We start from the raw sequence: 12,358 nt of genomic DNA on the forward strand, positions 1-12,358 counted from the left end.
CGCATTTAGCCTACAACTTATGCTGCTTTGCCACTCAACGACATTAGCGCAAAGTTAGCACATCACATTTTAGACATCTTAAGACTCTTTCTAATCTGCGTTTGTAGCTGTTTCATTTTTTTTAATAGAACCAATTTAGCATTGAGACAGGTCATTCGAGTCATTTGATGCTCATAGACCTGTTAGCCATCGTCATTGGCACCCCACGCTCAAGGTTCCACGTCATGGTTTAATCCCCTCTGCGTAACACCATCTTTCGGGCCAAGGCTGCCAAAGTCACTTCCAGGCTCCAGCTACCTGGGGCCACAGTCTGCTGCCTCTTCCCTCAGGAGAAGCTTCAGATGCAGGGAGAGACGGCTACGGACGCTAGCGAAGGAGATGGAAGAGTGTAAAAACAGCTCTGGTAGTGCGTCTCAGTGGAATTCGGATTTAGAAATGTTTGCTTCGGTCTTCTGGGAATTCTAACAAGTCACCAGAGAATATGGCAGTGCGCTACAAAGAGAGGTGAACTGTTCAAATTTGCCTTCATAGCTGTGCATGTCGTGGATATGAATTACTGGAACTCATTGTGTGAAGGGTATAACAATATAAAAATGATTTTGACTTTTTGTTATCAAAAATGTGCCTCTTTTATGAAGTCAGTCTTACCATGTTGCTCAGATAACATCAATGTAGGTTTTTGTTGTTCAGGTTTGAACAGAACACGGTCGCTACAGCATAAAGGAATGAGAAAATTTGTTATTTAGCCTCAGTTGTGCCCATCAGAGTCGGGACATTTATTAATCACACAGCAAAATCCTTTGTGTTGAATTAACACCTACAGTGCTGAATGAGCCTTTACAGCGTCCATTTGTATCCAGCTAGACTTTGCAGGGCTTTTGGATTCGCAGGACTGCTGATTTTGCTGGGTTGGTCTGCTAACAGATTTGCCTCATACTTCAAGTATTCATGTCAATTATGTGTCTTTTTGGAACAGTGGTCCAAAATTTAGCTTTGGCATTTCCCTTCAGTAATGTTTGTATCTTAGCGTGATCGTTAGATGCGCTAGCTGCTCCATCAGTGTCGAGAACAGCTATGCTAATATGCTGTTCCTCTGAGGAATGTTTTCTAGAACATGGTCCCAGCTTATTTTTAGCAGACAACAAGCGTATTTGGCAATTCAAAATGGTTTATTTCCTTCTTGGAGAAAGTACAGATCATTTTAAGCTAAATGAAAGAAGGTTTTTGGTTCAGCTTGGTTTGCTTTTAGTGTGTGAGATCTATGTGGGGTGTTATTTGCTTGTGGTCCTGCTGAAGTTGAACTTTCCTGAACTGAAGTAAAAATTGCCAAGAGTGGTTTTGGAGACATATTTCAAGGACTTTCTTAGATACATATATACATACAGTGCTTTCAACAAAGTGACATTATCTAGGGGTGAGCTGTGAGAATCATCACATTGAGGACTTTAATGATTTTCTTTGTAAATACTTTATATATGCAAATGCTGAATTAAAATAAGTACTCCTTTTTAGCTTTTCTTAGACTAGGCCTTAATTTGGGACCATAAATGTCAAAAAATCTGTCAAAAATGAGGAAAAACGTGATAATGCTAGTTTCTGCTAGCACCCCTATGGGATTCTATTAGTAAGTAACGCCAGAGATGGTAGAAAGGAGGAAACCTGTAACTGGTTGGAAACTGAATGGGAAAGGTTGTAACGCTCAACATGGCATCTGCTTACAAGGAAAGTCTTCCCCTTCAATAAATTGTCATTCGGCTTGCTGGTTAAGTTGTAAGCAAGAAAAGCCCCACTTTGTTGTGGAGATATGTGCAGTAGCCAGAACAAGCTGAACAATCATGTTTTTGTGTGTTATTTGAATCAAACACTACCATTAATGCCCTTTTTTGGATTTTGTAATTGCAAGTATGTATTTTAAACATTAATGTGGCTTTTAGTTTTGGTTTTATAGGTCTCTCTCCATGCAAAGAGATAGGAGTCTGTTCTTCTCATGACTGCCCAGTTGCATTGCCAAGATGGCCACCGAGCGGACAGACTTTCCTTAAGGACTTTGGTAGTGCTACACTAATGGTGATTCACATGAACATTTTTGTCCTAGATTAAATCATTCAAGTCATTAGAAGACAGTGACATATGTTACATTATTACTTGTAGTGGTTTTGCAGCGACTCCTTCAGTAAAGATTCCTGGCGTACTGTTTTCCACTTCTAACATCTGACTGAAACGTTATGATGCTACCGCTCCTGTTCACAGTAATTAATGTTTTTAGGACTTTCAGAAGGCCTAGAGTGATTTTCTTCACAAAATGATCCCACCCATTGAGAATCAGAATGTGACTGGTTGATTCCACTGTTAGTTCCCCATTATGTTAGTGGTTAATCTGACACGTTAGGACTTCAGTTCAGCCTCTGAAGTCCTAACCAATGGGAGAGCCCCCCTAATGACCACAGGGAAAGTATATCCTGACTGGATAATTTTCTGTTGGGCATTTCAAGAGTTTAAACCTTTTGTTTCCAACTAAAACAACAAGCATAATACTTACATTAAATAACAATGAACAAAAAAATGACTTTTTTTCTTTATTTCACTGAAATCATTAGGCCTTGTCTGTAGGCTTAGAAGTTCTTGAGGATTCCCCCAGTGCTTAAAATGTGGTGGTGTGGCTTCGCTGCTTAAAATGTGTTGTTTCTGATGGGTGGTTGGTTGGACTTTTGTAAAATCTCTTTTCCTTTCTTTCTTTCTCTCAGAACGCTTCATCAGCAGTTTGAGAGCTATAAGGAGCAAGTGAGGCGGATTGGGGCGGAGACCAAACGCCAGCAGACCATCCACAAGGATGATGCCCCCACCTGCGGGATCTGCCGCAAGACCAAGTTTGCTGACGGCTGTGGTCACCTCTGCTCCTACTGCCAGACCAAATTCTGCGCCCGCTGTGGTGGGAGGGTGTCTCTACGCTCCAACAATGTGAGGAACAGCTGTTACACCTTCTTTTTTCTACTTTCTTTCTACAACCTTACGGTACCAATACCATTGATCTATCCATCCACCCATTCCTTCATTCATTCACCCGTTTATCCATTCACTCTGTTTGCTTGTGCAGTCATGTACTCACTTGCTTGTCTTGATGTCTGGCTTACCATGAGTGATCAAATAACTTCATGTTTAGAACCGCTAAGCTACAGACTTGCCACAATGGTGCCAAAGGTACCACAATGTGTTGTTTGAGTGATGCCATAGAAGAACCACTTTTGGTTCTCTAAGGAACCATGTTTGAGAAAGAGGCCTGTGAGGATTTTTTTAAAGATTTAAAGACCCTTCCTATGTAAGTTCTTCCTAGAACTCATCCATTATGTGCACTCACTCACACAACTCTAAAGCATTGGTTCTTAAAACGTTCCCCACGGACCCTCAGATGGTCCCGATTTTTGCTCCAACCTAACTTGCAGCATATAGGGATACAGCAAAAATGTGGACTGTCTGGAGGTCCTTGAGAATTGGTTTGAGAACTACTACTCTAAAGAACTATCCATTGAAAGGGTTCCAGGGAGCCAAAAGTGGTACTTCCATGGCATCACTCTGAAGAACCCTTTTCAGCACCTTTATTTTAAAGGGCATAGAAGATTTTGTTGTTAACTTCAGTCATGGCAGTTCATGCAGGCCAGAACAGCCTTAAAATAAAGCTGTCAAAAGGGTTTTTGAAATAAGCACCTTTGGATTCCTTAAGAATCTTTCAGTAGATGGTTCCTTGGAGAACCTAATAAATACTCCAGCATTTTAATCTAATCTCTATCTAGATGAACAACTTTTGGTGAAAATGAGACGCAAGAGCATGAAGAACCTTTTTAATGTTTAAAGAACCTCAATATAAACATTGACCCTCTTTGAAATGCTGGAGTATTCCTGCAAAGAACCAGCTATGGTAAAGTTCTTTGGAGAACCAAATGCAGTGCTGCTTAAAACAATGCTTTTGGCACCATTATATTTAAGATACTGTTAGAAAATTGTTAGTTAGACAGATTTTGAATTGCAGAATATGAGATAAATACAGTTGTATGCAAAAGTTTGAGCACCCCTGGTCAAATTACATGTTCTCACCTGCCAATTTTAGTGCACAATTACTGTTTATTCGCTGAATAGAATAAAAAAAAAAACAAACAGAAAATATGACCTGTGCAAAAGTTATGGCACTTTTTATTGTATGTTCTCAATATGTTAAACTCAGCAGATAAATACTTAAATTCCTGCCCTGTAGAGGATGTGTTTTATATATTATATAAAGTCTCTATTTAAGTTTTTTTTTTCACTCACAAACTCAACAAACCTTTGCATATAACTGTATATAGTTCTATATTTAATTTGAGTCAGTGGTGATTAAAGAGAGATAAATCCAGCTTTTATTATCATATAAGAAGTACAGTTGTTCTCAGTTGCATACGTGGATAATATTAACTCGTTATTAGGGTCAGGACATTGGCCAAGCACCATATGATAACAACCACAAAAAAAATGTATATATATAACCAGTCCCAAAAGAACCCGTAAGCAGATATTAGCCAGCACTTCCATTCACTGCTGCCTTTGCCTTTACATCAATAGAGCATTGACTGGGGTGGGTTCCAGCATCGCTGCATGGGGCGGAGTATTTTCGGCTCCTGCCTCAGCCTGCTGTCTTTAAAAAAAGAGCAACCTTCCCCCAAATCCATCCTACGTTACTTACCTGACAATAGATTGCTCTCTCTGAGCATGCTGAGCTCCAATCTGCCCTGCTTCCGTCCCACCCAGTGTGTATTGCCCCCTGTGGTCACACCCTGTATAACGTATGGTCTTCAATGACGGAGCATCGGCCCATCTGTTCTAATGTGCTTGTATAGGTACAATACAGTTATTACCATCATTTTGCTATGCTATTCTAATGCAATTGTGCAATTATATAATCTATTACACTGTTTGTTATATAATGAATAATAATGACATTTGATTTACATTCTATATCATCGGTTTTGAGTACATGATTCAGACTTAATTCCATTTTTTTCCGTGGCATAAGACTACAACAATGTGGCAAACATGTACCAATTACTTTCCATGAAATTCAAGTCATAATGAAATGTTTCTGCTTCTACTTACGATCATAAATGCAGTATCGATTGAAAGTTTAGAACTTCTATGCTTGTTTTGTTGAGCTAAGAGTGAGAAATAGTTCATGTAAAATTGCGCGCCATGCTCATGTCAGTGATAACTAGGGTGGGTTTCAATTTAAAAAAAATTTTAAGCAGTTGTGAAATTTCAAAAAATTAAATAGTGAATTATGATGTTTGATAAGCAATTCAAGAAACCTTCTCTTTAAAGTTATGCATTCCTATATTTAAAAGCCTTGAGACTTACGAATTTTCCATTAAAGGGCAGTGCAGAGCCAGCAGATAGTACAAAGCACAGCTATTGCACATAGGAAGTGTTGCAGAAAAGTGCAGATAAGCAACAAACTCACGCTCATTTTACACTGTACTCTTATTGATGTAATAGAATAAAACTTTCAGCATAATTTAACAAGTTTATCATGTTTGGGATCTGCAAACTAACTCTCACAATCTCGCTTTCAAGATAAAAGTTTGAGGTGAAATAAGTTATGACGTGAGTCGGCTAGTATTGTTAGCTGGGGTAACAGACGCCTAGCAATGGGTTGTCTTGAAGACTTTAGATTGGCTGCTTTTCTTGGTGTAAATATTAAGCCACATCTCACCTATTTTGACTTTTTTGTGGTCTGCTTCTGGATTTAGTTTAATGCAGTAGTAGAGAGATGCAGAGCTCAGAGACAGTGAGCAGTGCTGGAAATCGCTGACCGGTGCTGTGCGTCAGCGTCGGTCTGCGCACTAAAACATCAGTTTTGATTTTTGGCCATCGCTTGCCGTCCACCCAACATGGGGAGGGGGTTTTGAATACTTTTCAAACAATGCCTTATACGTTTTGAATATCAAATTTTAATTAAAACGCCCATCCCTGCTGATAACCTTGACGACTAAATATCTGTTCACATTAGCAGGCGACAGAGTGACAGGCGACCAGTCATCTGCTGTGGCAGTACACGTGATTCAGTGATACTCCAGCAGGGTGACGTGATAAATTGAGCTGAGATTTTCACAACTTCATGCAAATGAAGTATGATGTGGTGAACTGACGATCCAAATGACCAATCCAATCGTAGACACAGCGGTCAGAGATTCCCAGCCCCTACTCTCTAAACCTTTTGTTTCTATGACTTTTTGTTCCTTTTCCCAAAAGTATTGCACAAAAAATGGAAGACAACTTATAAACATGTAATCTTATATCTGTGGTTCATATTTTAACAAAACAGCAATACATATACATTCAAAGACCATAAAACTGGCTCTTGTATGTGATAAGACAACACAATATAAAGTTAAAATTATTTGAATTATTTATCCCCATTTTTTTAAATATTCTTAAATTATTAACATTGAAGTAATATTATTACACCCAGTGTTAAGTGAGTCAAAGTCAATGAATGCTTTTCCAGGTCTCATGGGATTTCCACTTGCCTTTATACCCAAATAAATCTGTAAATAAAATAGGACATATCCCACATCCCTTTTAGTTAGCTGGCCTTTTTTGATGATCTCATGTATTCAAATGGGATCTTTGAGTTTGAAATTTAGTTTAGTTTGTTGCCTTTAGCAGCTGTCAAGATCGGCACAGGAGACAGGATTTTATTGGCTCTTGGGTCCATTTGTTTGTATATTGGACATGACTTTCCTCTTGTTTACTCACTGTTGTCTTTCCGTCCTGGCTATCTTCCACTGAGTGCTAATATTCTATATTTTGGTTAATGGCCTAGCCTTCTTATTGTTGCTATGTTACAATATTCCATAAACCACTCTGAATTACTTTATTTCCATATTAACATTTAACCCCTTGAATGACCAGGGGCTGCTGGTGGGCCCAAAGTTTACACTTCTATAATCTAAGAAGAGCTCAACCCGTTTGCATTGAAGTCCCTGTAGTTACTGAATAATAAGCCTTATTATGGGATTTTAAGGGGTTAATTATGGATATTTTTTAATAGTGAAATTCTCTGTTAATTAATGTATGCATGGACATTATTTCTCACCTGCAGTTCTCTGCTTCTCCTGTGGGAGGCATTACATATACAATCACAGCAACGTCAGTCATTTTCACTGCTGACCTCTTTACACAGATATTATCTAACTATATATATGAGGACACATGTAGCATTAGCAACATGAGGATCAGAAGGATTCGGCTGGTTCATGTGGCCGTCGACTAACAGCCAGTCAGCTTGCTTTTCATTCCTCTTTGTCCTTTATTCGTTGACCAAATTCTCATTTTTGACATGTATACACACAAAGATGGTTCTTAAAGCGTTCTTTAGTAAAGAAATGGTTCTATATAGAACGATGAGCACTGACAGAACCCTTTGCATGATCTATATAGTACCAAAAATATTCTATTGTTACAAGCATGACACTGTAACAATAGAGGAACACATTTTGGTGCTATATAGAACCCTTTCTAAAAAGGTGCTGTGTAGAACTGTCCACAGCATATTCTCCGTCAATCTGAAGAACCTGTTAATGATGCAAAGAACCCTTTAATCATGCAAGTGTTCCTTGAGTGTTCATGGTTCTATTAGAATCGTTGGTTTTATTAAAGAACCCTTGAAGAACCATCTTTTTTAAGAGTGTAGGGCATACATGTGCAGAACCTGAAGTATTGTTCTCATCTCTCATCCATACCATACATGTTTCCTGTTGGATGGTGTATATATATATATATATATATATATATATATATATATATATATATATATATATATATATATATGAAATCACTTCTTCTTTTTTCTCCCTGATTTATAAATAATTAAAGGAATACTCCAATATTTTCAACTTAATCTGCAAACCTAATGTTGCACCTGTAGCATACAGTCGATTACTATAAACAATAATTTGAGATATTTCAATGTACTTAGTGCATAAACAGACAACCCACTGAAGCATTTTGCCATTGAATTCCATTAAAACAGTATTTCAGTTTTTTTTTCCTATCATTTTCAAAGTATAGGGAAATTATTATTCGTGATAATTGAACGTACGCTACAGATACAGTACTGTGCAAAAGTGTGAGTCCACCTTTCATTTGTTTAATTTCCTAAAACGGTCCCAAAAAGGCTGTGAAGTACGTTTTTCAGATTAGATGTAAAAAAAAACAAAAAAACAGGAGTTTTATTAAAAGATACAAAGAAAATGGAACTCATAACAACCATGCAACACCTGGTAGACACCAAAACTGTCCCCATCACATAAACAGCGCTTAAAACTTTCGTCTCTGAGAGAGAGGAGAAAATCAAGCTCCACTCTTGATTCAGATCTGAAAAAATCCGCAGGAGTTTCTGTGGAAATAGTAAAAATGCAAACCAAACAAAGAAGCTGCTGGTGTTCTCAGAACAATGGACTGACCACCCCAGAGTCCAGACCTCAACATCACTGAATGTGTTTGGGATTATTTGGATTGTGAGAAGCAGAAAATGTTAAACCAACTTCTAAGACTGAACTTTGGAGGTGTGAAAAATATCCCTGCAGATTTCTCTGCAGAGCTGAAAGTGAATCTCCTGAAAAGAATGGAAGCTGTAATAAAGGTAGAGAGTGACACACAGAACTGAAAAAGTGATTTTATATTTAGTCATGGAGGGTTCTGTATAATTCCTGTTGTTCGGGAAATGAATGAAAGGAGGGTCGCTGACTTTTGCACAGTGCTGTATGGCAGATACAGACTAGTTGAAAAACACTGGAGTATTCCTTTAACAGTGTTGATGCTTTAATAAAGTGCACTCCAATGTAGGACACTAGAGTCTGATTTAGAACACAACCCGTTGTCACGCTCGCTGAATGTGTCTGTTTTAGCACACAGAAGGAAGGCACTTTTTCCTTCACTAACACTTCCTCCTCCTTCTCTTCCTCCTGTCCCTGCCTTCCCCTCCTTCTCTGTCTCTCTCTCTCTCTCTCTCTCTCTCTCTCACACACACACACACACGCACACACGCACACACACGCACACACACACAATGTCTCCATTTCTCACCATTTATTTTCGATTTCCAATTTCACACTTTCTTTCCCTCCCTCCCTCTCCCCTTTTTCCTCACCTCCTCCTCCTCTTTGCCTGTCTTTCACTCCTCTGCTTCCTGGACTGCATGGCTCAAGGAGGATAAAGTGGTTAGCATTTTTTTTGTTTCTTCTCTTTTGTGTGATATGATTGTTGTGTGGCTTTGAGAGGAACTGAGTTGTGTTTGCTCTCGATATGTTTGTGAGACTGTGTGCTAATATCTACGCAGCTGCACATGGATTAAGATATGAAATACTTTATTTATATGAGCAGTTAACAATAGCTGACACAGAAGGTGAATACTGGTATAGCATTGTTGCATAATATTGATTTTACCAAATCATGGATATTATAATAATGGTGAATCACAAATAGCTCCGCCCACAAGACAAATTATAGGTGATATCAAACAGCTTACATTTTTCATATAAATATAATAAAAAGTGTTTATTATTTATTGATGTATTATTTATTATTATTATTATTATTATTATTATATAATAATAATAATAATAATAATAATAATAATAATTTATTTTTTTCAAAATGCAAAAGTCAGAGACTCTTCATTTATTAAATGTTAAGTCAAAACAGCCATTAAGTGCAAGTTATTCATTTTTCCATAGATATTTCTGAGGAGGTCAGATATTAGATAATCCACTTGCATAAAGAAGGAGAAAGTCAAAGAAAATTAAGAAATAAAAAATGTTTCCAGAGTTTCCAAAATCTGAGTTTAAAAAACGATACAAATAAAGAAAATGGGAAACATAACAACCATAATAATCAGATAAACAGCACTTGAAGTTTTCATCTTTGAGAAATCTTCCCCTCTCGCTTCAGTGTAACTTCTAAGACTGAACTTTATAGGTGTGGAAAATTATCCCTGCAGATTTCTCTGCAAAACTGAAAACAAGCCTCCTGGAAAGAATGGAAGCTGTAAAAAAAGGAAAAGAGTGGAAAAATGTGTATTATATTTATTTTACTTTAGATATATTTTGAGGTAATTTTCAGTTAAATATATGTTTTTCACCTTTTTTCCTGTGACTGAAAAACCTGTATTTAATGGTTGTTTTGACTGGATATTAAATAAAAGAAAGGATTGTTTCTGAATGCACAGTACAGTGTATTACTATATATCACATAAATAAGCAGTTATCATTATTATTATTATTATTATTATTATTATTATTATTATTATTGTCCAGACACTAATTTTGAAAATATTGTGATGTAAATTACATTTCATATCGCCCACCCTTAGGCTTGATCACTTGTTCTTTATGACTAATTTTGCTCCTGTTGTTTATCTCTTGCTCCTGCAAAGTGTCTCATAGGGAAGGACAGGGTAAGGAATTCTGGGTATTGTAGTTTTTGCATGGGGCACAGATCCCTTCCTCACTACAGTCAGAATCACACAGAGCTAGCATGTGTCAGCTGACCGAGTGCCCCTCCCCCTCCTTGTGGCTGTACGGCTGTTCCAGGATTACCACGGAGATGTGGCAGAGTTGCTATAGGGACTGCCACACAGGGAGTGGGTGATGGGCATGGGGTGGCATTATGATTGGTCTGACTATCGGTGTTGTCACAGACAGTTGGTTGCACTTTAGTTGAACAGACTCTGAACCTGAATAGACACACGAGAGGGAAACAAAGCTTTTATAAGGAACTGAAAATGCTTATCAGCAGTTAATATTTTATGAAGTCCCTTTCAAATAAAGTGCCACCAACAGAACATGAATGTGCATGTTTGCTGCACTTGCCTGTGCCCTGGGACTGCAACGGGCATGCCACAGAGGTCAAGGGTCAGGGGTCAGCGGTTCTGGCACAGAACATATATGGGGTAGCGAGAGTCCCTGTTTTTTCAGTGCAAGTGATCACATGTGAGAACTTACCCTGCATTCCGATGGGCACTTGCGACTCTTTATGCGCGTTTTTGCACCTGTGCTGTTCTGAATGTGTTTTTCTTTCCGTGTCTTATATATCCAGCATCTGTGGTTTTGTTGTAAGTTTGTTATGTAGGAGTGTGTGTGTGTGTGTGTGTTTGTGTGTTTGTGGTCAGCAATGGGCCCTGTTCACATTTTCAGCTTGCCACTTCTATGGTTTCTGAAGCAGGTACAGTTGTGTGCGAGAGTTTAAACACCCTCAGTCGAATGACATGTACTGTTAATTTTTTTTAAATGAAATGAAAAATAAGTTAACACATCTACTGCGAACAAACCTAAATATGACATTTTCTGCAAATCTTGACATTTAAATATGACATTTTTTCCTGTTTTCTCCACAATTTGGTTATGTCCAATTTCACACAATCATACGATGCAGCCGACGATGGGAGAGTGAAGGCGAGCACAAGTTTCCTCTGAGACACCAGAAGAGCCACTACATCTTTTCAAACTGCCACTAATGCAATGTGATGGGACAGCTTGACACGCTTGGAGAACGCTAACTGGCAATTCTGTTACATCAGCTAATAGACACCTGCATTGGCTAGCACAGGCTGAGTAATGCAGGGAAATGGAGGACCATCCTACCCTCCAATAGAGAGCGAGGCCAATTATGCTCCTGTGGATGCCCGGCCACAGATGGCTGTGGCATTGCTGGGGATCTATCTCGTGATCTCTCGATAAGAAGGCCAGCGTTTAGCCCGTGTGCCACTCGGGAGCCCAAAAATATTACATAAAATACAAAATGTGCCATAACTTTTGTCGAGCCCACATTTCCTGTTTTATTTTTTCGAATATGTTACAATTAGCAAAGAAAGAGTAATTTTATATTAAAATGTACAGTGTTCTCTGTAGAGGACGTGTTAACTTATTTTCACTTCCACAAAGTCAACCAAACATGTCATGTCAACTCAGTTCATGCTAACTGTAGATTAATGTAATTGATGAAATACCAGAGGTCAACCCTCCATTTTCATAGAGAGGGCACTTTTTTTTCCATTTATGGTCTCGAGGTCTGCATGGGACTCTTTTTTTAGTCCCACACCCGCCCGCTCCCTCATAAAATCTGAATCATTTGTCCCATCCCCGCTTCCAACTGAAATGTTTTGGCCCACTTCCGCCTGCGCAGTTCCTTCAAGGAGAACTGACATCCAGTATTTGACATAGTCTATTCACAAATACATTATCCTCTGTGGAAAAACACAGTAGTCACGGTCATCGGACTTACTGTGGAGTAACTTCACCATACAGTCATTATTCCCAGTAGATACTGAGCATGA

The 12,358-nt window shown here is 38.4% G+C and overlaps 1 protein-coding gene across 1 annotated transcript in view; it reads left to right on the plus strand.

The window, feature by feature from the left end:
- The window catches only part of rims1b (regulating synaptic membrane exocytosis 1b), a 101,635-nt gene that overhangs the window by 21,593 nt on the left and 67,684 nt on the right, over positions 1-12,358 (plus strand). Inside the window, 3 exon segments of the mRNA XM_036564859.1 lie at positions 2,745-2,958; positions 9,234-9,245; positions 10,460-10,480. Of these exon segments, the coding sequence (XP_036420752.1) occupies positions 2,745-2,958; positions 9,234-9,245; positions 10,460-10,480 (247 nt within the window).

Source organism: Colossoma macropomum, unplaced genomic scaffold, assembly GCF_904425465.1.
Source record: "Colossoma macropomum unplaced genomic scaffold, Colossoma_macropomum, whole genome shotgun sequence".
Lineage (NCBI taxonomy): Eukaryota > Metazoa > Chordata > Actinopteri > Characiformes > Serrasalmidae > Colossoma > Colossoma macropomum.